Raw genomic sequence first — 23,813 nt, forward strand, 5'->3', positions numbered from 1 at the left:
AACTTTTTTTGAGACACGGAGCTCCTCGGTGAGTTGGGGGATCAAAGTGGAGGCGTTTGCACCTGTTTTGTCCCGAATTTCCCACCCCCATACTCAGGAGCAAAATGGGTCTCACAATTTATTCCACGTGCAACTCCCGTCTAAAAAAAACCACTGTACAAAGCGTCAACACCTTAAAAAAAGGGGAAAAAAAAAGGAAACTACAGAGAAGCGACACGGAGGTGACACAAGTGCTACCGTGGCTGGGGTTCGGTTCGGTGGCTGAAGTTCGGGGGGACGCTCGTCAGTCGGACTCGCTGTCGCTTTCCGCCTCCTTCACGTCGACACTGAACTTGTACTCCTGGTCGCAGCCCATGTAGGCGTCGCTCATGAAATACAGGGTGTAGTTGTGCGTCCCCGTGGCCGGGGCCACAAAATCCAGCTTCACCTGAAGGGGAGAGGGAGGGATGGGGTTGGGGTGGCCAAGGGGACAGCGGGTGCCCATCTGTGTCCCCCGCAGTATCCCCATGTCCCCTCCCGCTCACCTTGGCTTTCTGCTGCAGCGTCAGGCGCTTGATGGAGATGAGGCTGTTGGATTTGGAGTCGCCGATCACCACCCACCAACCCTCCTCACGTTTCTGCCGGAGAGATAAAGAGTTAACAGGCTGGGGACAGCAAGACAACCGCCCTGTGACACTTTTGTCACCCTGGTGTCAACCGTCACATACCTGGGGGAACAGGGGAGCGATGACGGGTCCGGTGACCTCCTCCTCGCGCTCCAGCTGCACCAGCACCACCACGGGCCCACCGCTGCGCCAAAACCACCAAAACAGAGGGTCAGAGCGTCCCCGTGTCGCCCCCCAGTGACAGGACAGTGCCCAGGGGACCGCGCTGTCCTCACCTGCGGATGCTGTCCTTGTCCACCACCTCGTAGGAGAGCTCGATGTTGGGGGTAGCGGTTACAGAACCGAGCGACGTCGGCGATCTGGGCGTCCGAGAGCTGGAGGAGGGCGTTGCGGTCCTCGTCCTCCATCTCCATGATGTCGAAGACGCTCTCCACCCCCTGCCAGGGAGAAGAGGAGAAGGGAGAAGGGAGAAGAGACAAAGAGATGAGAGGAGAAAAAGAGAAGGAAGAGAAGAAGAGGAGGAGGAGAACAAAGAGGAGAAGGAGAAAAGAGGAAAAAAGGGTAAAGGGAGAAAAGAGGGGAAAAAAGAGGGAGAGGAAAGTTAGAAGCGATAAAAGAGAGAGAAACAAAAAGTGAGAAAAACGAGAAAAGCAAAGAGAAGAGAAGAGAAGAGAAGAGAAGAGAAGAGAAGAGAAGAGAAGAGAAGAGAAGAGAAGAGAAGAGAAGAGAAGAGAAGAGAAGAGAAGAGAAGAGAAGAGAAGAGAAGAGAAGAGAAGAGAAGAGAAGAGGAGAGAAGAGAAGAGAAAGAGGAGAGAAGAGAAAGAAGAGAGAAAAGTGAGAGGAAAAAAGAGAAAGAAGAGGAGGAGAAGGATAAGAGAAAGAGAAGAAAGGGAGAAGGAGGAAGAGAAGAGACGATTTCAGTTGGAAGGGACCTACAACATCATCCAGACAGCTGCCCCAGAGAGAATAACATTTTATATCAGGCAGCATTAAATTTTAGCAAGTATTCGTCCAAAACAGCAAGTATTTTGGACAACTGCAGAGCTGAAGATACCAGGTGGTGTCTTAGTGTCACTCCAGGATGGTAAATGACTGTTAAGATACTGTTTTCTTGATGAAAATACGAGGACATCTACCATCTCAGAGTGATATCAAGGCCACCTCCTTCTGCTCATTTATCTTAATTTATCCATTCCCGCCATTTAAATCCATTCCCTTCATTTTTCACATGAGATGGCTACAATTTTCAAAGGAAAATCTCCTGTTTTCCATTAAATGCTGAGTCCCCACTGCAAACCCCCTTTGCAAAGCAGCGATCGCTTCATTCAGGTAGGAAATGTCTTTGTCGTCACCCTCCAACCCTCATTTTTGTTGCCTGAAACGCCGCTCGTGTTCTCAAGATTTAGTCTTTGACTCTTTAGGACTCAACATGTAGCAAACAAATCGTATTAAAGGTTTTTCTGTTGACTCAGAGGCAGAGCTGGTTCTGCAGGGGGGTTCTGGGTTCAATCTTTAGGGAAAACTCGTATCTTCGTCTATGATGAGTCTTGTCAAGGGGTTGGGATGGGGCAAGGTTGGACTCGATGAGCTCGAGGGGCTTTTCCACCCCAAAATGATTCTCTGATTCATGTCATTTCAGCCCTGGGGGGTCCTTGATGGGTGAGGGCAGGACCACAGTGCTTCCCCCCACCCAGATTTTACCTTGTCTGTGCAGCGTTTGATGTGCTCGGAGGTGAAGTGCGGCAGCTGCTTGAGGTAGGAATCCTTGGACCACATGGCCTGTGTCACCATCTGCGCCAGCTCCATGGCGGCCAGCGCGGGGCTGAGCCACCCGTTGCTGGACAACACGTCCACGCAGGCCTGGATGAGCCGGATGGCCTGTGTGGGAGGGACGGGGACAGCTCAGGCGGTGACACAACACAGCGACACGGTGCAGGGACACAGGAAAGTCCCCTTCACACAAACACACAGAATCACAGAATGTGAAGGATTGGAAGGGCCCTGGCAAGCTCATCCAGTGCAATCCCCCCATGGAGCAGGAACACCCAGATGAGGTTACACAGGAAGGTGTCCAGGCGGGTTGGAATGTCTGCACAGAAGGAGACTCCACAACCCCCTGGGCAGCCTGGGCCAGGCTCTGCCACCCTCACCAGGAACAAGTTTCTTCTCAAATTTAAGCGGAACCTCCTGTGTTCCAGTTTGAACCCATTGCCCCTTGTCCTATCACTGGTTGTCACCGAGAAGAGCCTGGCTCCATCCTCCTGACACTCCCCCTTTAGATATCTGTAAACATGAATGAGTGCCCCCTCAGTCTCCTCTTGTCCAGCTCCAGAGCCCCAGCTCCCTCAGCCTTTCCTCACCCGGGAGATGCTCCACTCCCTTCAGCATCTTTGTTGCCCTGCGCTGGACTCTCTGCAGCAGTTCCCTGTCCTGCTGGAACTGAGGGGCCACAACTGGACACAATATTCCAGGTGTGGTCTCCCCAGGGCAGAGCAGAGGGGCAGGAGAACCTCTCTGACCTACTGACCACCCCCTTCTAACCCACCCCAGGTACCATTGGCTTCCTGGCCACAAGGGCCCAGTGCTGGCTCATGGTCACCCTGCTGTCCCCAGGACCCCAGGTCCCTTTCCCCTCTGTCCCCTTGTACCTTGCTGAGGATCTCCTCGGTGTCTGACTGCAGCTCAGCGCTCAGCTGCATGCGCGACAGGTGAGCCTGAAGCAGGAGGTTGGTCTTGACGTGGGGATCGTTGAATTTGGGGTTGGTCAGCTTGTGGGGAACCTTTTGGGCCAACTGCGGGGAGAATCAATAAAGCCATCAGTACAAAAACAGACGGGATCCTTCTCCCGGCCCCACAAGAATCCGGATGTGATGTGGTGAGACTCACCTGCCGCAGCAAATTGTCCTCGTGGTGCCGGATGGGGATGTTCTCGTACTCAGCGGCATTGGAGATGATTTCAATCAGCCCTCGCACTTTGGTTTTGGCGTTGAGGGACATGCTGAAGAGCTCTGGGGAAAGGCGGAGAGGGAAAAGCAGGTGGCATTAAACCTCGTGGCGCAAGAATCTCAAAACTGAAGTTGGAAAGGACCTTTTAAACGCATCGAGGCCATGAGCAGGGACACCTTCACCAGCTCAGGTTGCTCAGAGCCCCGTCCAGCCTGGCCTGGGATGTTCTCCAGGGATGGTTCATCCACCACCTCTCTGGGTGACATGGGCCAGGGTCTCAACACAATTTCTTGTATTTAGCCTAAATCTCCCCTGCTTTGGTTTAAAACCATCACCCCTCGTCCCATCGCAACAGGCCCCGCTCAAAAGTCTGTCCCCATCTTTCTTATCAGCCTCTTTTAAGTCTGGAAAGGCCTCAATAAGATCTCCCTTCGAAGTGACACAGGGAGGGGACAGCGAGGAGTCCCCGTCCCTTACCAATGGTGGTGTAGTTGATGTAATAGTAGGCAGCGATCATGCCCAGGTTCAGGGGAGCCACGTCCATCTCGTCCTCGATGCTGATGCACTTGGATTGCTCCAGGTCGCTCAAGGTCTGTTCCACCAGCTCGGAGAGATGATCCGAGAGGTGCCTGTGGGACACGCCTGCGGGGACAGGTCGGAACGGGGCTCAGAAATTCCCCAAAACGGAGAAACATTGCTCTTGAAAAAGCAGAACACAGAGACAGAGGGTCCCAAACATCCTCCAGCCCGTGTAGACCCTCCCTGCTCACCTTGCAGGTTGTAGTAGTTGGGATTCTGCGTCATCCTGCGATAGAGGAAGGTCCAGGTGAGATAATCCACGGCGTCCTGCTTGTTTTCAATGGTCTTGGTGACGATCTCGGCGTTGAAGTGATCGTGCATGCAGTGGTCCAAGTGCGACTCCACAGGCAGGGGCTCGTAGAGGAATTTCTTGAAGAAATCCTAGAGAAAAGGACAATAAATCCAAAATCTTGGAGAAGGGCTTGGAGTGAGGGTTATAAATCAGCATGGGAGAAAAAAATCCATGCGCCAGGCAGGAGATAAGACATTTTCAGGGATAAAAAAGCGCCCTGCTTGTCACCCACCTTCTTGGATCCCTGGCACATGATGACACAACGGCCCTCGTCATCCTGCAGCGGGCGATTGGCGTGACCCACCATCTGCAGGACGTCGTAGATGGGGTAATCCACATACCTGCGACACGGAGAGAGCGTTAATGAAGCTGCGGGGGAACCATAACCGCCCTCCCGCCATTCCCAGATGGGGACGAAGCCTGTGGGGATCAGGATGTCGTGTCCTCGCAGCACTACGGCACTCACGCGTGGATCTTGCCGTTGTAGTACTGTGTGTCCATGATGATGACGAGGTGAGCGGCGATGTTCATCCCCCAGCAGAGGCTGCGCGAAGCCACCATCACCTGAACCGCGCCTGCGAGGGGCACGGGGAGAGGAGTCAACCCGCGGAAATTGGGGTGGGGGAGAAAGATTTGGGGTTTCGGCAAAAAGAGAGGTCCAGGAGAGATGGGGAAGGTGGAGATTGCTGATTTCTGGAGGCAGAGAAGCGACACAAAGCTCATGCAAGCGCCGGAAAAAAGGGTTTATGGGTAGATCTGGTGTGTCCTTGCGCCACCGAACTGACCGGAGCTGAAGAGCTGCTCCACCACTCGCCGCTCCATGGGGGTCAGCCCTTCGTGCAGGTAGCCCACGCCATTCACCAGCGTCTCCTTCAGCGTGTTGTCGTTCAGCTTGTCCAGGTATGGCACCAAATCCTTCTCCGCGCAGTGCAGGAACCTGCCGGAGAGGGACAGTTTGCCTACACCTGTCCCGCTTTGATGTGACATCCAAGGGACCTTTTTCCATCACTAGGTGTCCCTCAGCCCGGCAAAACGGACAGAAAACACGTCCCTGCCGTTACCTTTGTCTCTGGACGTCCGAGGCGCACGTGGTGAGGATGTTGATGGCCGTGAGGCGCGTCTGCTTGCGGGACGGGACGAAAACGATGACGGGTTTCTTGGGTGAATGCTTCATGATGGCGTGGTAGACAGGCTTGGCCATGGAGAGCAGGCGAGTCTGCGTGTGGCTGATGTTGAAGCCCTGTGAGGGAAGAATCAGAGGCTTCTCTAAAGCACACGCAGTGAAAACAATCTGTGTCACAAAAAAAGGTGTAAATGCAGTATTGGAGAAGCGTTTGATATTTATTCCTATATAGTTTTTATTGTAAGAACACTGATTTCCAGCTGGCAGGGATTTAATGTTCATATTTTGGATTGTATTTGTGCTGTATTCAGCAGCTGTCAGGGATTTAATTTTCAGATTTTAGATTGTATTTATGCTGCGTTTATGTTGTATTTATCCTTGTAGGAGCAGGTACTGCAACTATTAACTCTTAACGTGATCAGTGACACCAGGACTGTCAGCATTCACCTTATCAGACTGAACAGATAAGCCATTAAACCTCTCTGGTGCTGAAATTTTAACTTAACAGCTTCAGTAGCTATGTAAAGTCAGATAAAGGAAGAATAAGCAGATTTGTCTGCATCTCCTGCCCTCACATCCCCCTTACTCACTATTAAAGATACAGTTTAGCAGTTAAGCCTTACTCTTCAGTAACTGTAGGGTGCTCTCTTGGTTCAGAACATGAGCTCAGCATCTTGGAAAATTGTAGAATCTTTTTGGGTGGAAAAGCACCTCAAAATTTGAGTCCAAGTGTTCCCCTGGCACTGCCCCATGTCCCTGAGAACCTCATCTGTTCAACCCCTCCGGGGACGGTGACTCCACCGAGGTGTGGGGAGCGGGCAGGAGGGTAAGGAGATGATTTTACCCCAAATTTTTACCTGGATGTGCAGCTCCAGGGGCACGGGGCGGACGTTGGGGTGGAAGTTGAAGGTGGAGGTGGCGCTGCAGCCCAGCCAGTGAGCCACGTCCTTGGCGTTGGACAGGGACGAGCTCAGGGCCACGATGCGGATGGGCCGCTCGATTTGGGAGGAGATGTAGCGCATGCGGGAGCAGATGACCTCCAGCACCGGCTGCACGATGGAGAAAACAGGTCAGAGCAGGAACAGGCGAGGACACGGAGCTCTCCGGTCACTCCAGCCCCAGCGCCATCGCCCTTCGGAGCTTCCCGAAGAATAACTCACCCCATTTTCTCCCCCGATGAGATGCACTTCATCCACGATGAAGAGGTTGACATTCTGGACGTTCTTGCGCTGTTTCCAGCGTCGCGAGAGGATGTCCCATTTCTCGGGGGTGCTGATGATGATGTTGCCTTTGCCCAGCAGCTTCAGGTCGGTGCTGGTCTCCCCCGTCAGCAAAACCACTTTCTTATTGAGACGCTCCTGGAATTTTTCATACCAGTCCAAGAAGACCTGGTGAAAACACAACAATGCTGTTGTCAACCTCAAATTAAGAACAAATCCTGCCAGACACACAATAAAATCAGTGGGTTGGCAGCGGGACGGTGTCTTTTTGCTCCCTCAGAGGGACCACAATTAATCAAGACTCTGGATTCATCCTAAGGAATTTGACAGCAAAGAAGGGATGAGGAAAAATGAAACGGGGATGAGGAAGCAAATTTAAGCTGGGTTTAAGCTCCAGTTCTGTGCAAGATTCCGGGCCCACCTGCTCTGCCAGGGCCTCCATGGGGGTGATGTACACGCAGCGTCCCTCCGAGTTCTGGAGCAACATCCTCAGGATGGCGAATTCGGCACAAATGGTCTTTCCGCTTCCCGTGGGGGCACCCACAAAGACGTTGTCGTCGCTGTTGTAAACGGTGTTAAACACTGGGGACAGGGGGACAATGCAGAAGTTTGAGCAAAATCTCCACGCATTTCTATCAAAGCTTTAGAAACAGGCAGAGAAATCCCAGCCCAGACCGAGCTCACACAAGGAGCAGCTACAGAAAAGGCTATTTAAGAGTTTTAGGGTGGGATTCACTGAGCAAAACAGGCTCTAGTGTGCAATAGAATATCACATACTCTGGCCTGTGGGGGAATATTTCGAGCCGTCAAACCTCTAAGGTTCAGGGGAGTAGAGGGGATATAATATTAACTACAGAAGCTCCTCACATGAAGTGTATAAACCCCAAAAATCAAAGGCAAACACCAAAAGGGTGGTGGTTTAGGGGAGGCGATACCCACCCTGGGTCTGGATGGGGTTGAAGAAGGGGAACTTGTCCTGGTAGAGGCTCTCAAAGGCGCTGTTCCGCAGAGCCGAGACAGGCAGCGGCTGCAGGTCCAGCAGCTCGGTGGGAGGAGGGTATTTCTCCGGCAGGATCAGGTGGCGGAAGGACACGGGCAGCTGGGTCTCGCAGGCTGGCAGACACACATAAAAAAACCCCATTTTAATCTCCAAAAGCACTTAAAAGAGTTTAATCCCTGAGCTTTCCCAGTGGGAGACGTGAGACTTACAGAGCCAGCGGTCGGAGACCACCCGGATGAAATACTGCGGGGGCAGCGGCTCGAACACGGGCACGAAGAAGGTGACGAGGTGCTCGTCCTGCGCGTACTTGGCTTTCAGCAGGAAATACTCGTGGTGCAGGATCACCTCGCTGTCCACGTCCTCCACCAGGATCCAGAAAGCTTCGGACGAACCGTGAACCTGCGCCAAGGTGGCCGTTACCTCCGTGTGAGTCCAGATCTCCCCTTTCTGTGTCTCCCACAGCAATCCCACCCCAAATTGCTCTTCTCCCGCGTTTATCCCGGCGATATTTCACCATTCCGCTCACCTTTTCGTCCCACTGGAAGTCGGGGGTGATGGTGAGCTCGACTTTCAGGGTGGAGCGGGTAATAGGCTGCAAGTGGACCGAGAGCTCCAGTTTTGGGAACAGGTGAACGTATTTGTGGATCGTTTTGCCCATTTTGGGCATTCGGATCAGTTCCCCTGCAATAGAGAGGTGCTGCTGTCAGGACAGATGGATAACGGGATGACCAACATCTCCCAAACCAAATGGTAATTATTATCGGTGATCCAAGCAGCTGGAGGGTGTCAGGAAAAAGCCTCCAACTAGCAAAACCCCCCAATTTCTGGATGAAAACACGGCAGAGGAGAACAAAGAGACAGACACCTCCTCCCGTCCTGCTTGTCTGCATTTCCGTACCTATTTCATTATGGTTCAAGTCGTAGAGTCGCTCAAAGGGGAAATTCTTCTTCTCAATTTTCTTCACCACCTCTTCAGGCAGCTTCTTGAACTGGCGCAGGGGACACATGGATTGCCACCTGCCAGGACACCGCGGCGTCACACAACCCGAGAAACAAGAGACCAGAGCACCAAGGCTCCTCCTGCTGTCAAAAACCAGCCCTCGGCAGCTCCTTTCCACCCCGACAGGCGCGTCTTCTCCTTCCCCATCCCTACAGAGCTCGCCGAAGCGTCTCCTCCAGCCAGAAATTAAATCCCGGCTCCCACTCACATGCGTTTGTCGATCATCTTGCAGAGGTTGAGGGTCTTGTCGGTGAGCTGGGCCCAGCCGCGGTTGAGGACGATCTCGAAGATGGCGCGCATCAGCCGCCCTGCGGACTGCGGGACAGAGAACAGCGTCACATCCAAGTCTGCCTTCTTTTCCACCCATTTTCCTGCCCAGCCGCATGAGAATAAAATAGTTTGGGTGGGAAGGGACCTTGTAAAGATCCAGTGCAACCCCTGGCATGAGCAGGGACATCTTCATGCGGATCAGGTTGCTCAGAGTCCCGTCCAACAGGGATTTAAGCACTTCCATCCACAGCTCCTCTGGGCAGTGTCTCACCACCCTCATTGTAAACAATTCTTCCTTATATCGAGCCTAAATCTTCCTTTTTTTCAGTTTAAAACCCTGAGACCTTGTGCTATCACTCCAAGCCCTGGTAAAAGTCCTTCCCCATCCTTTTTATAATTGCTCTTTATTGAACTAAAGGTCCTTCACCCCAAACGCCGATGGGTGGAGCAATTACTTGATCCCCAGCCTTGGGAACTTGGCCTTTGTGGCAGAGTAAAAGCTACACTGTAGCTCTCCAGTGCTGAATCTTTTTGATTACAAATTAGAGACTGCAATGAAGATCTAATTCCCACCCTGACAGAGCTTAGACCTCACGGCTTAAGTGATTTTCAAAGCCATTTCTGGCCACAAACTCGATTTTCGAGGTACAAATAGTTGTCTGAGACCAAGACGTGGCTGGACTGCGCGCACCTGAGGGGAAAGAGCGAAGCCCCCGCCGTGTTTCCTTGCTCACCTGGGTGACGTACACCATGTCGGCCATGAGAGCGAAGCCTTCCAGCTTCAGCTGGGAGATGAAAGCCTGGAGGAGCACGTTGATCTGGGGAAGGAGAAGAGATTCTCAGCGCCCTCCGCACCACACGCAATGCCGGGGGGCTCTGAGGTAGGACAGATGCCATCAAGGGGTCTGATTGTCCTGCACCACATCTGCAGCTCTTTGAGCATGTTTGACGCAGCCCAGAATGTCCCACAGAGGGAAGAGAAATCTCCCCCAAAAGCGGTGTTTATCCTGACTGTTCCCCTCAAAACAGGCAGAGAAGTCCCATCGAAGGGACAAGCAGCGCTCACCTTGGCGCTGGGCTCCTCGATGCTCTCCTTCACCGGGATAGGAACGCGCTCCAGCAATTTTTGAAGCTCGAGCTTCTCCTCCTGCAAAAAAAAAGCAAAGCAGGAGAGATGAGAAGGGTCCATTTTCCCCCACAGCATCACTGGGGATGGGTTTTGGCTCCGCACCTCCCTCACGGTGATGTTCCTGAACTCCGAAGAGAGCGAGAAGACGCGGAACAGCTCGATTTCGCTCAGGGTGGGTTTCAGGAGCTGGTTGTAGGTTTGCACGGTGTCGTTGGTGATGTAGTAGTGGCTGGCGATGCGGCCCAGCTCTGTCACCTGCCACAGGGACAATGGAACAGGGTGAGGCGGCAGAAAAACACCCGACTGCTTGTGGCATAGATGGGAGATGCTGTAGAGAAATGAGGCTGTGACCGGGGAGACGCCTCCAGCAAAATAAACGACTCTCAGGCTACAAATCACCCAGGAAAGCTGCTTTATCTGCACACAATCCCATCCATCCCAGCCTCCCCTTTCTCATCCTGCTGCCTCTGGAGCAACAAGAATGTGAATTTGCTTAGGAGGCAGCAGCAAACAACATCGACAGGCTGAGGGTCGGGTTTTACGCCAGCAAACAGCTCCCTGGGACCACAGACGTGCTCAACGACAGGTCTGAACGACAAAACATGCTCTGGGATGTGTATTTAATAAGTAAGATGCTTCTTGCATCCCTTCTCTCAGCCAGCGCTGCTCCCGTCCAGCTCTGCGGGTCACAGCACCTTCCCCAGGTCTCACCTGGAAATTCCCTGTCTTCTTGTCGTACTTCACCAGGTTGTTCTTGTCCAGCATGAGCGCCGCGGTGTGAACCAGGTCCAGGCGGCGCTGGTCCAGCAGCGGATCCCCCTTGAGATCGTCGTGGGAGATGCCGTAGAGCGTGGGGGAGCGCAGCATGCGGATGTACAGGTAGGTGTAGCCCAGCCAGTTCACCGCGTCCTGAGGAAACACCAACGGGGGTCAGAGCTGATGAACGTGGCGCAGGGTGAGCAAGAACGACGCTCTGGGGCAGAGCCCGGTGCTCTCAGAGCTCACATATGACACAGAATCATTTTGGTTGGAAAAGAGCTTGAAAATCGAGTCCACCCGTTCCACCACCCATGTCCCTCATCTCTGTGTCTGTCCAACCCTCCAGGGATGGTGACTCCAGCACTGCCCTGGGCAGCCTGTTCCAATGCCCCACAGCCCTTTGGGGAAGAAATTATCCCAAATTTTCAACCTCAACCTCCCCTGGCGCAACTTGAGGCCGTTTCCTCTGCTCCTGGCGCTTGCTCCTGGGGAGCAGAGCCCGACCCCCCTGGCTCCAAGCTCCTTTCAGGCAGTTCAGAGAGCGAGAAGGTCACATTAAACCAGAGCCACACACGACTCTTCTCCAGTACCAGCAAAATATTAAGGAATTAAAAACCCACCCTCCACGTGCAGAGTCTTCCCCAGTGTCCTTCTCCACGTGGAGAACTTGATCTGCTCTGAGTTACAGAAGCTTCCTCCCACCAGCCAGCCCTACAGCCTGGTAGTTCTTGCAGCCTTTCCAACTCTCTTAAAAATTTGCTCCCCAGGGACCAAACATTGCAAGTTTCTTTGCTCCTGTATGACAACGGCATCTTTCCCCAATATGGATCATCCTGCAGCCCCCGCAACTCCCACCAGCTCCTGGTGTGCAACAAAGGGCACGAAAAGCAAAGACTGGCACTCACCTTTGCGTTCTGGACGTTGCCGAGCACCGTCTCGGCGTTCAGCATGTCCGGGAGCTTGGACACCATCTGGCTTTCGATGGGGAGCTGCTGGTTGAGCAGGGACAGGTAATACTGCAGCTCGCCGTGGGATGTGATGAGGATGCCCTCCCCTTTGGTGTCGTACTGCGGCCTCCCGGCACGCCCCAGCATCTGAAAACAAGAAGGTGAGGTCAGCAAAATATACAAGTTTTGGCAATTTCTCTTTGCTGTTGTGTCCTGGGGGTTTTTGCTGGATTGCTCAGGTTGTTTTAGTTCTAGCTGGGAGGAGACACATAAATATCTCAGATGTGTCTGGGCAAGATACTGAGAGAGGAATTATTTGTCCTTCTACTGATCTGCTTCTCTGCTCTCACAGTTTGACAGCAGAAAACAGGGAGTGACTGTGCTGAGAAAATACAAAATCACATCTCAAAAGTGGCTTGGTGGAAAGGAAACATCCCGCCCTGTGTCCCGGCAGCACCTGCGTCCCCAGAACTTCACCTGCAGAATGTCCAGAGCGCCCAGCTCGGTCCAGCGTCCCTTCTCGGGGCTGTAAACCTGCGTCCCCTTGATGATGACGGTGTGAGCAGGGAGGTTGACGCCCCAGGCCAGCGTGGCTGTGGAAACCAGCACCTGCGGGAGTAAAACAGCCGTCAAAGCCGCTTCCTAGGGAAAAAAACAGGTCTAAAATGCTGGTCCTGACATTAGAGACATGCAGAAAAGGGACAAAGACTGAGAATTGTGACTGTCTCCACAACCCAGCACTGGAAAATTGGATGAAGGGCAAGATCTTGGCCCAAATTCCCCAGCTCACTGCATGACCCTCAGAAAATCCTTTTATAATTACGTTTATAATTGTCAGGAAACTTTGTGAATGGGGTTTTGCCAAAGTGACAAGTGTGGAGGAGACAGTCTGAACCGGGACAGGTCTCTAGCTTAAAACACAAAGCCAGGCCTAGGAGAGAAGGTTTTGCCCTCTCTCCTCCCAGCCACACGCTTTTTGTTTCTATCTTTTACATAAAACTCAAGCACCAGATTCAGCTGAGTGGGATCGGGGTTGGCTATGCTCAATCCTCTCGATTTTGGAAGTCGGAAAAAATGGCTCAAGTGTGTGTTTTGTGAAGTAACAACCCCAAATAAATACCCAGACCCTCCTGGGAAGCGTGGCTCACCTGAATATGCTTGTCAGCAAACAGATCCTCCACCAGCGTCCGGTCCACGCGTGTCATCCCGGCGTGGTGGATGGCGAAGCCGTAAGGGAGAAGGTCCTTCAGCTCCAGGTTCTGCAGCAGAAACACAACCAGCTCTGGGTTTTCTACCCGAGTAACACCAGGGGGAAAAGAAGCAACAAGAAGGTAATGCATATTCTAGAGGAAAAGCTGCAAAACTGCACGGAAGCGGCGGAATCTTTGCAGCTGTGCTGGTGCTGTTGCTGCATTGGAATAAGTACCTTGCATTGCTCGGCTTCGGTGCGCAGGACCTCGGTGGAGGCCGAGCCCTCCCGCAGGAACAGCCCCAGGGTGTCTTTCTCCAGGCACATGTCCCTGATGGCCCGGGCGGTCTTGCCAGTTTCCTTCCTGGAGTGAACAAACACCAGCACCTGGTAAAAAACAGATTGAGACATCACTGAGAGAGGAATCAGAGATATCACAGAGTCGTCGTGGTTGGAAAAGACCTTGAAGATTGAGTCAAACCATAACCCAGCCCTGGCACTGCCCCATGTCCTGAGAACCTCATGTCCGTCTGTCCAACCCTCCAGGGATGGTGACTCCAGCACTGCCCTGGGCAGCCTGTTCCAATGCCCCACAGCCCTTTGGGGAAGAAATTATCCCAAATTTCCAACCTCAACCTCCCCTGGCGCAACTTGAGGCCGTTTCCTCTGCTCCTGGCGCTTGTTCCTGGGGAGCAGAGCCCGACCCCCCTGGCTCCAAGCTCCTTTCAGGCAGTTCAGAGATCAGAAGGTCTCCCCTCAGCTCCTGTTCTCCAGCTGAACCCCCAGGTCCCTCCCTCCTTCCAAAAGGATGGATCATTTATTAATCAGAGAGAAAAACAGCACTTCTTCCTCTCTTCAGCATCGCCAACCCAAACCCACCCTCTTCTCCACTGCAGCTCCAAAGAATCTCTCCAGCAAGAGTCACGAACCGGGATTAAGCGTGTGAGGAACAATTAAACTAAGTATCAAACCTGGTTCTTCCCTGCGTGCTCCATAATCTTCTCATAAACAATCTCATTCATGATCTGGAAGCGTTTGATCGCTTTCTTCTCGGTGATGCCCACATAGGTCTGCTCCAGGGGCACCGGGCGGAAGCTGTGAGGAAAAAAAACAAGTAAATAAACCAGAAGAACACAGAAACGCCAATATAAAGGTCCCATCAAAAGGCAGCCTGCGTTTTACGCCACCAAACATTATAAATGTCGTTTGTGCCTCAATTTAGTCAGAGATTTGATGTCTCCTGTTCTGGTTCAACTAAACACGAGGGGTCAGTAACCTCAATTTCTATTTCCTGCGATCCACACGAACTCAGGGAACAAAACAGGTGTTCCAGGAACAACCATAATCCTGTTTTAGGCTTCCTTCAAACACCCCATGCAGTACGCAAGTACAGAAGCGTTTCTCCCCCTTCTCTAAAGCACCTTCCTGCAAATACAACCACCCCAGACCCCTGGTATGCATTTTGAGGCTGTATTTAACCACTCTAGTCCTAAATATGCATTTATTGTCACATCTAAGAGCAAATAAATGCGTGTTGAGGGCAGGATGAAGCTCCAGTGAGCCCCCGGCACCATCCGACAGACGCATTTCCCACAAAACAACCGCTCGCCACCAGCTGATCATCCAAAATCTCTCGCAGCTTTTCACAGCACCTGTTATCGAAATAGAACAGGCCCTTGGCCGGGTCCACCCTCAGGAACGTGGCCACGTCCTCGTAGTTGGGGAGGGTGGCGCTCAAACCGACCAGCCTCACGTCCTCCTGCGTCATCTCGATGTTGCGGATGGCTCTGGCCACCAAAGACTCCAGGACGGGGCCTCGGTCGTCATGCAGGAGGTGAATCTCATCCTAAAGAGAAAAAACAACAGTTATCCCCGCTGCAAACCCGCTCGATTCACCCCTTTTTGGTTTAATTTATCAGCAAACGTGCTTGCGTGGACTGAAGGACACTCATCCCAGCCAGAGTCTCTCCACAACCAAGCACCAGACACATCGTCATCCGTTAACACACATTCAGAAACTGCAAAAACAAACAAAGCTCCCATCATCGTCCCCATCCTCGGTGCCGGGACTTTGCAGGTCACTCACCAGGATGACCAGCCGCACCAGCTGGGTGTAGGTACGTTCTCCTCCCTTGCGGGTGATGATGTCCCACTTCTCTGGGGTGCAGACGATGATCTGGGTAGCGCTGATCTCCTCCTTGCACAGCTGGTGATCCCCCGTCAGTTCGGCCACGTTGATGCCATAACTCGCCAGGCGCTAAGAGGAAATCCAAGGGTGATTAAAATTGGGTAAAATGGGCATTTTCTGGGGTAGTGTTAGAGCAGCGCAGCCCTGAGATGCTCAGAGAGAGTTTTACGCTCATCTTGCTATAGAGCTTGAAGAAATGCGTGAATTGAGGTGCTGGAGGGAGCTGAGAGAAGGGAACGGAGCTGGGGAAGGGGCTGGAGCACAAGTGTGATGGGCGACGCTGAGGGAATCAGAATAGGATGAGAGGAAACGGCCTCAAGGTGCGCCAGGGGAGATTGAGGGTGGAAATTTGGGATAATTTCTTCCCCAAAGGGCTGTGGGGCATTGGAACAGGCTGCCCAGGGCAGTGCTGGAGTCACCATCCCTGGAGGGTTGGACAGACGGACATGAGGTTCTCAGGGACATGGGGCAATGCCAGGGGTGGGTTATGGTTGGACTCGATCTTCAAGGTGTTTTCCAATCAAAACAATCCTGATTCTCTGATTTCACAGCCCATGCTGACACCCAAAGCCGATATCGACACACTCAGAGCTCAGTAAGAAATGAACAGCACAACCCAAACTCATCCTCTCCCAAAGCTTCAATCCTTCTACAAGCATCACATTAGGAAATCACCGCAATAAATCTCATCTTCCCCAACCTCCAGCTCAAGCAGGACCAGGACCACCCCTCTCCTCACCTTCCCGAAGCTGCCAACCATCTCCTGCACCAGGGACCTCATGGGTGCGATGTAGATAATCTTGAACTCGTCCACGTTGATGGTTCCGTCGATATTAATGTGCTTCCCGATTTCTCGCAACATGCACATGAGCGCCACGTTGGTCTTCCCAGCGCCCTAGGACACGAGCAGAACCGGTCCCGTCAAATCTGTGCCCCCCGCAAAAAATAATCCTTCTGGAACTCCCCAAATTTCAGGCTCCTTACCGTGGGAGCGCACAGCAGCAGGTTCTCATCCGACTCCAGTGCCGCGCGGTAGAGTTTGCTCTGAATACGATTCAGCGTTTTAAACCCCTCAAATCCAGCCTGGGCGTATTTGGGTAATTTTTCCACAGAAACCAATTGCTGAAAATAAAAACAACAACAAAAAATGGGAAATATCAAGTTTGGTGCCTTTGTTTCAGTACCTCGCAGGCTGCAGGGCATATGTGAGACCTCAGAGACGCCCTGGGGAGAACAAGGGTCATGTTGTCTCCAGATGGGCAGGAATAAAAGCCTCGTGCGCAGGGATCGCGGAGCAGGTTGGGGAAGATCAAACGAAGCTCGTGCGCTCTAATTAGCACAAGTCTCAGTTGGCTACGCCATCTGAAAAGCAAATCCCCACCATGTCCACATGATGGGGCAGCTCCGACCACATTTCCGCTGCCTGCGCTGATCAAAAGAAGCGATTTCTCACCAGAGATCAGCCAGAACTGCGGCCCACACAGCAAAGAGGGAGGAAAAACAGAGCCCAGGGCTCAGCAAAGCGGCTGAAGGGGGCAGGGAAACCCTGAGACACAAACCACCCGCCCAGGATACACAACCCAAAAGCGAGGAACCAGAAATCAGGAACCCGTTTCGGCCACGCAAAATCTCTCTGCTTAAAATAAGGGTTCTGCCTGAAGTCTGAGAGGGTGTCAGAGCCACATCAAAGCCGCATCAACGCGGGAAGTGTCTGTCACGACGTTAGCAATAAATCAAGCAATTAAAAGACGAGTTTGGGTTGAAGGGACCTTCAAAGCTCATCTAGGCCATGAGCAGGGACATCTTGGTTGCTCAGAGCCCCATCCAGTTTCCTGGAAGTTCTCCTAATTTTTCCTTTGCTGAACTTGCTCCAGCACCTCAAGGTCTTTCTTGGTGTGAGGGGCCCAAAACTGCCCCCAGGATTTGAGGTTTGGCCTCAGCATTGCCCAGCGCAGGGGGACAGGGGACACAATCAGGTCACCGACCTCTTCGGAGCCAAAGGGCTTTGGTTTCAGCGCCGGCACGTGAACCTCCTCGTAGCCCTTGCGCTGGCGGCGGAAGGAGCCATCGGGGAGCTGGCAGCGCTTGTTGGCCATGAAGTGACTCCCCTGGGCAAAGACCAGATCCTCCAAATCCAGCACCTGCCGGGGAGCCAGCGCCTGGAAACAGCAAAGGTGAAGAATTAGAGAACGTTTTCCTGCTGTTTTCACCCTGGGACTGAAGGAAAAGCAATCGCATCCAACTGGCAAACGACATTTTCCTGCCCGTGTCGCTTCACGTTCTCTATTTGCGCTGCTTGTAAGAGGAATTAGGAACAGACAATTTCAAAGAGCTTTACCTCCCCTCCTTGGTCCAGATCCATGGTCTCCAAGTCCGTGTCCATGCGGGACTGACGGACGCGCTCCCGCCGAGAACGTTCCTCCTGTGAAGAGACGAGAGAGGGAAATTCAGCATTGGGGAGGAGCTGCTGAACCTCCTGCACGGGCAGTCGGGCTCTCCCATCAAACACCAGCAACTCTGCATGGCCAGAGAGCTGCAAGCCGCAATTTCTGTCAAACACGGGCATTCACGTAACCAGAAACAATAATTTTGGGGACTAGAAATCAGTGTCCTCAGGGCCAGGATGTAAATCTGCTTTCCAAGAGAGTAGAGGGAAGGAAATGGGGCGTGAAGACGCACAAACGTGCAGCACCCCGGCAAAACCCAGCCAACAGCGCTCCTCAAACACAGAGACACCAAACTGGCCCCTCATATCAATGTAAACGTGTTTTTTCTAGCAAAAAAGCAGGGATATGGTGTTATCCCCTCAAAAAAACAACTCCCAGATCAGTCAGGGAACTGCTGTTACCCAAAGGCCAATAAATCTCTCAAGTGTCACGTTCCAACCCCAGATATCAGGCGCTGGTCGGAGGTGACCAGAGTGATTTATTGCGCTGAGCGTGACATCGAGGAGGCCCGGAGGTGACCCAGCGCTGTTACAAAACACTTAACCGCGGCGAAAAACCATAAAACTTGCAGCTATTGGTGTTTTCCTGGAAAAGCAGACAGCGGAGCGACTCGAAAAATAAGAAGTGGCGAATAAATCGCCCTCTCAGCTGAATGTCAGCGAGTTTTCCCAGGGTTTCGCGATCCCAGCTGAGTCAGCGGCTCCTCTCTCATGAAGAGCAAATGAATCTGGTCATTTCTCCTCCCGTCCCAACTTACCCGGATCAAATCCTCCTTCTCCGTCTCGTGCAGCTGATACAAGAACTTGGAAAGCTCGGGATCCGCTTCCATCTTCCCCATTATCCTTTCTTTTTCTGCCTCGCTCTGCGCGCTGGCCAGCAAAGTGCAGTACAGGACTGAGAAAATGAAATTAAAAGATAACAGATGCACTTAGGGTTGATTGAAGCAAAAAAAGAGACTGAAGCGTCACAAAGCAGCACTGAATACAGTTAAAAAGCCCGGGGATGGGTTAGAATCACATCAGAACGGCGAAAAAACAAGGCGGGAGGATTAAAAGCGAACGTCACTCACTCATCATGCGGTGCTGCCGCAGAACTTTAATGAAGTCGAAGGTGTTGAAGCCCAGGAGCAGAACAAGCTGGTTCTCACATTCACGGTCGTCACTCGCGGTCTGGGAGGAGGAGAAATGAGGAAAGACCCGTTAAATCTGCGTCCTATGGGACAGGAACCCCCGCTCCGTGCAGAACCGAGCTCAGTGGAGCTAAATCGCAGCTACATGCAAAACCAGGCACCCGATTCGGGTTAAAATCCCACCCTCAGTGATTCCCTTTCTTCCCCAGCACGTCACAAGCATCAGCACCAAAATTAACAGGAAAACAGACCCAACTTAGGGTGATGTCGTGGCAAACGTCAACAAAAACCCAACCACATTTCCCTCAGAATTCCCTGCAAATCAAAACCAGAGCCATCTTATTGGCAAATACAGCGTATCCGCAATTGTGTTTAGCAGTTAAACTTGAAAAAAACCAAAGTAACAAGTTGTTTGGGATTTAAACTCCTGGTTTTCAGATGGGTATTGCAATGCGGCCACCGACCTTCAGGATCTCCAGCACTTCATCCGCCTTCTTCTGTGAAACGATGGCGTCGTCGTAGAACCGGCTGAGCTGCCGCTGCAGCCAAAAGGCGTCGATGTCGCGAGGGTGCAGATCCTTCTTCTTGGAACTCATCAGCTCACCCGAGGCCACAAGCTGGAGGAAAAATCCCATCAAAATGTTATTTTCCTGCGAGAAAGCAGGCGCACGAGGTTTGTGGTGTGGAGCGAGTGTTTGGGGCCTCTCTCAAGCCCACAGATGCAACCACGCAGCTGCCAGAGCTGTTAGTTATACTAATGTTAATTTTGGCCTCGCAGACAACTTCAAGGCTCCACTCCACCCCCAAACTGCACCCACAGACCCTTGGGATCCACGATTCTCCTCCAAACCACCCCAAAAACGTTTTGGCGCGTCCCCAGGTGACTCACGTTGGCTGAGAGGGTGCAGCGGACGACGGCTTCGTCCCCCTCCATGTCGTCATCGGACGCTTCATCACGCACTTCACCATAAATATCCTCATCACCTTCCTGTTGAGAGCAAAATTCCAGTGAGCGGCTTTTGGAAACATCAAAGAGAAGCTTTTCCTCGACAGAAATGACTAATCTGACAGCTTGTTCTTAAGGGGAAACAGCCAGGTCTGGGTTTTTCACAGGGAAAAGACGCTGTTGTCAAGGTAAAGCGCCACGTGACGGGATTATTTCCACTCTTTACAGAGAGATTTTGCCAGCGGCTGCAACAATCTCATATTTCTCCCTCTTATAGTTCTCTCACAACACAACACAACACAATCCCATGGAGCACTTCTGCAAAACCAGCATATCTGAATGTCTCTTTTCCTCCCAATATGTCAAGTTTCCCCCACGAGATCGAAATACCACCATCTGCTTTCCACCCTACTGACTCACATTAAGCCTGGGATTAACAAGATAAGCAACAAATCCTCCCCAAGCCAGGAAATAGGAGCTAAAATAATCCAGCTTCTCCTTCCCGGCAGAAATATCGCAGGGCTCGTACCTCCTCATCGGACTCAAACTGGACGTTCACCCCATAGGTCTCATCGATGTTGTCATCTGCGAAAGAAAAGGGCAATTAATTAATCAGGAAATCTGGACGCCACATGGAGAGTCGACAGATCCACATGCCCGCCCACACCTCCGCGCATCCAAAAAGATGAAAAGAAACGGGGGTTTGGGGCTTGAAAACTGTCCAAATGTTTTTCTGGCTTCTCTGTGTGTAAACGTGACCCTGGGTAGCGCTGGATTTCACAAAAAATAACCCGAATTTACGCCCGCCCTGTCCCTGATGCCGCAGCCCACGACAAAACGTTCCCTTACCCATGTTCTGGATTTCTTTGTCTCCGCCGTAATCCGTGATTTTCTTGCCCAGGTTCACCAGCACGTGGTAGCGGGTGTCGTCGGTCTGTCCCAGCAGCAGATCAATCTCTTTGCGCCGCTCCTTGTCGCGCAGCTTCTCGTTCTTGAGCACCGCCAGCACCTCGTCGGCCGCTCCGCAGAGGATGTCGCGCGGCTGCGGGAGGAATAACAGAGAAGCAGAGAATTATTCAGGTTGGAAAAGACCTTGGAGATCAAGTCAGGCTGTTAACGCACCCCATGTCCTGAGAACCTCATGTCCGTCTGTCCAGCCCTCCAGGGATGGTGACTCCAGCACTGCCCTGGGCAGCCTGTTCCAATGCCCCACAGCCCTTTGGGGAAGAAATTGTTCCCCACATCCAACCTCAACCTCCCCTGGCGCAACTTGAGGCCGTTTCCTCTGCTCCTGGCGCTTGTTCCTGGGGAGCAGAGCCCGACCCCCCTGGCTCCAAGCTCCTTTCAGGCAGTTCAGAGATCAGAAGGTCTCCCCTCAGCTCCTGTTCTCCAGCTGAACCCCCAGGTCCCTCAGCCGCTCCATCACACTTGTGCTCCAGCCCCTCACCAGCTCCGTTCCCTTCTCTCAACTTGCTCCAGCACCTCAAGGGCTTTCATGAGGTGATCCCGCCACCCCTCTGGCCACCATTTTGTGTTTTGAGGTGATTTTGGTGCCCCTGGTGCCGCCATTTTGAGCCCTGAGGTGATTCTGGTGCCGCCATTTTGAGCCCTGAGGTGATTCTGGTGCCGCCATTTTGAGCCCTGAGCTGAGGAGCCCAAAACCGCCCCCAGGATTCACAGTTTGGCCTCCCCAGTGCCCAGCACAGGGTTCAGTCACCACCCTGGTCCCCCTGGCCACACTGCTGGTGACACAAGCCAGGATGCTGGTGGCCTCTTGGCCACCTGGGCACACGCTGCCTCATATTGAGCCGCCATCGCGCAACAAATCATCAACCAACAATTAAAACCTCCAAGAGACGGATCTTCCAGACTTTGAACCCTCTCCCAGTGTCCCTGTCCTCACCTGGTCCCCCAGAGCTGCCTGAATGAAGCTCAGCAACACCTCGTAGGTCTCGCGGGTCTCCTTGGTTTTGGGTTTGTAGATGATCCCCACCATCTCGTCGATGCCCTCAGAGAGCAGCGTGTAACCCTTCATCTTGTTGATGTCGTGTCTGTCCTCGTCACGCTTGCGTCTCCTGCGGAGAGGGGACGGGAGGAAAGCTACTGCTAGTCACTTTTATTTAAGAAAGAAAGGAGTAAAACACGTATTTTTCATTTTTTCCCTTATATTTTAGTTTCTTAACATGGAGAAAGTGACAACTTCTCTGCATCTTCCCACTGGCAGATTTAACCTGCATCCCTGCACCAAAACATTTTCCACTACAAAATACTCTCCAAAACATCAAATTCTACCCCATTTATAGCCCTAAAACAAATCAAAGTCGCGCTATTCAAAGACAAGAATTAAAGATTAGATCCCTGCAGTGGTTTTTTTGTGAAAATCCACATCTCGCACTCACTTGGCTCGTCGCTCCTCCTGCATCTGGGGTTTGGTTCTCTGCGCCTTGTCCCCCATGCGCGTCCCCTCCAGCTTCCCCACCAGCGACAGGACCTCCCCGGTGGGCTCATCGCGCCGCGTCCGGTCGATCAGCGAGCGGTCGGCTTGGAGGACGAGGTTGGAGTTCTGGGAGAGGGGAGAGAAGGGGCTGATTTGGGTCCTGGGTCCCACTGTGGGGCTGATTCAGGTCTGTGGGTCCCTCCATGAGGCTGATTTAGGGCTGTGAGTCCCATCATGGGGTTGATTTAGGGCTGTGAGTCCCATCATGGGGCTGATTTAGGTCCTGGGTCCCATCATGGGGCTGATTTAGGGCTGTGGGGATCATTCAGGGCCACAGGTCCCACTGTGGGGCAGATTTGGGCCCGTGGGTCCCACCATGGGGCTGATTTGCGGCCCAGGATTCCACAGTGGGGATGATTTAGGGCTATGGGTCTCACTGTGGGGCTGATTTGGGGCCGATTTGGGGCTGTGGGTCTCGCTGTGGGGCTGATTTGGGGCCACAGGTCCCACTGTGGGGCAGAGTTGGGTCCGTGGGTCCTCCCCTGAGGCTGATTTAGGGCTCTGGGTCCCATCATGGGGCTGATTTAGGGCTGTAGGGATCATTCAGGGCCACAGGTCCCACTGTGGGGCAGATTTGGGTCCGTGGGTCCCACCATGGGGCTGATTTGCGGCCCAGGATTCCACAGTGGGGATGATTTAGGGCTACGGGTCTCACTGTGGGGCTGATTTGGGGCCGATTTGGGGCTGTGGGTCTCGCTGTGGGGCTGATTTGGGGTCCTGGGTCCCCCCACAGCGCTGATTTAGGGCTATGGGCCCCACTGTGGGGCTGATTTGGGGCCACAGGTCCCACTGTGGGGCAGAGTTGGGTCCGTGGGTCCTCCCCTGAGGCTGATTTAGGGCTCTGGGTCCCATCATGGGGATGATCTGGGGCTCTGGATCCCACCGTGGGTCTGTTTTGGGACTGTGGGTCCTGTCGCAGGGCTAATTTGGGGCCTTTGCTCCCAGTGTGGGGTTGATTTGGGGGCCTGCATCCCCCCGCGGGGACCCCCCCCCCCCAATCCCTTTAACCCAACACGCTCCGCGTTGCTCGACACACAAATAAATTTGCATTTTAATGAACTGAGAGGTTATTTAATCCCCCCCCACCAGGCGCGTGTTTAGAGTTTAAGCCGCTCCGGTACCGGCACGTCCCGCTTGATGGAGGAAAAAGGGACGAAAAACCTTTCAACGAGGATTTTTACCCTTAAAACCCGCTCCCCGCCCCGGTAAAGCGCCGTTACACCGGGACGCCTCACACAGGCCGCTCTGGCGGGGGGACCCGGGCCCGGGGCGGGGTTTGAGGGGCCGGGGAGGCCGCGGGGCCGCACTCACCGCCTTGTACTCGTACTGCAGGCTCCGTGCGGTCACGTCCGCCATGGCAGCACCGGGACGGAGGCCGCGCCGCCGCGCACCGGGCCAGGCCGCGACCGGAACTTCCGGCCCGATCAGAAGCGCTTCCGTGCAGGCCCCGCGCACCGGGATTGCCGCTCTCAGACTACAACTCCCAGCGTGCCCCGCGGCTCCCACAGACTACAACTCCCAGAATGCACCGCTGCGGGAGGGGGAGG

General features: G+C 53.2%; 1 protein-coding gene across 1 annotated transcript; it reads right to left on the reverse strand.

Moving 5' to 3' along the window:
- Nucleotides 1-105: 105 nt before the first annotated feature.
- Nucleotides 106-23,739, reverse strand: SNRNP200 (small nuclear ribonucleoprotein U5 subunit 200). Its single transcript, XM_065041080.1, is given in 46 exon segments — nucleotides 106-427; nucleotides 525-617; nucleotides 708-789; nucleotides 881-930; nucleotides 932-1,042; nucleotides 2,307-2,483; nucleotides 3,254-3,397; nucleotides 3,492-3,613; nucleotides 4,029-4,193; nucleotides 4,322-4,511; nucleotides 4,655-4,763; nucleotides 4,889-4,997; nucleotides 5,208-5,359; nucleotides 5,484-5,662; nucleotides 6,403-6,594; nucleotides 6,706-6,933; nucleotides 7,187-7,347; nucleotides 7,705-7,878; nucleotides 7,975-8,164; nucleotides 8,292-8,446; nucleotides 8,664-8,782; nucleotides 8,974-9,080; nucleotides 9,770-9,853; nucleotides 10,102-10,182; nucleotides 10,267-10,419; nucleotides 10,876-11,073; nucleotides 11,829-12,017; nucleotides 12,348-12,479; nucleotides 13,019-13,129; nucleotides 13,297-13,446; nucleotides 14,031-14,154; nucleotides 14,712-14,905; nucleotides 15,146-15,316; nucleotides 15,987-16,142; nucleotides 16,232-16,369; nucleotides 17,233-17,406; nucleotides 17,586-17,669; nucleotides 18,452-18,588; nucleotides 18,764-18,863; nucleotides 19,288-19,440; nucleotides 19,713-19,811; nucleotides 20,299-20,354; nucleotides 20,619-20,811; nucleotides 21,673-21,844; nucleotides 22,169-22,332; nucleotides 23,578-23,739. Coding segments are annotated over 46 exon segments (6,411 nt in total). The 5' UTR covers nucleotides 23,623-23,739; the 3' UTR covers nucleotides 106-283.
- Nucleotides 23,740-23,813: the final 74 nt, after the last annotated feature.

This window comes from Columba livia, chromosome 25, assembly GCF_036013475.1.
Source record: "Columba livia isolate bColLiv1 breed racing homer chromosome 25, bColLiv1.pat.W.v2, whole genome shotgun sequence".
In the NCBI taxonomy this organism is placed as follows: Eukaryota; Metazoa; Chordata; class Aves; order Columbiformes; family Columbidae; genus Columba; species Columba livia.